The sequence below is a fragment of the Buceros rhinoceros genome, unplaced genomic scaffold (assembly GCF_000710305.1).
Source record: "Buceros rhinoceros silvestris isolate BGI_N320 unplaced genomic scaffold, ASM71030v1 scaffold12330, whole genome shotgun sequence".
Lineage (NCBI taxonomy): Eukaryota > Metazoa > Chordata > Aves > Bucerotiformes > Bucerotidae > Buceros > Buceros rhinoceros.
Genome location: NW_010391350.1, coordinates 17,350 through 17,706, shown reverse-complemented (window position 1 = coordinate 17,706; position 357 = coordinate 17,350). Strand labels below are relative to the sequence as shown.

General features: G+C 66.7%; 1 protein-coding gene across 1 annotated transcript in view; it reads left to right on the top strand.

Moving 5' to 3' along the window:
• Nucleotides 1–357, top strand: part of LOC104498062 (antigen peptide transporter 1-like) — a gene marked incomplete at its 5' end in the record, with an annotated part of 4,450 nt that overhangs the window by 3,487 nt on the left and 606 nt on the right. Inside the window, one exon of the mRNA XM_010141392.1 lies at nt 224–313. Within this exon, the coding sequence (XP_010139694.1) occupies nt 224–313 (90 nt within the window). The remainder of the gene's footprint in view (nt 1–223; nt 314–357) is intronic.

The following is a 357-nucleotide window of genomic DNA, read 5'->3' as shown; positions in this document are numbered from 1 at the left end:
CACCCGCCTGCCCCGGGGCTATGACACAGGTAGGAAGTGTCTCCCAATGCCCCACTCCCCTGTCCCCATGTTCCCATGTCCCCACCCTGATCCCCATCTTGCACAGAGGTGGGTGAACTGGGGGGCCAGTGTCCCCAGCTCCACCCCCCCCACGCCCCCCCATGTCCCCATCGTATCCCCTGCCGTGTCCCCACTGTGTCCCCAGCTGTCCCCTCCTCTGCAGGTGGCTGCCGTTCCCCAGGAGCCGATGCTCTTCTCCCGCTCCCTCCATGACAACATTGCCTACGGGCTGGGGAGCTGGAACCGGACGCAGGTGATCGTGGCAGGCGCCCCCTGGGGGGCTCACACGTCACAAAC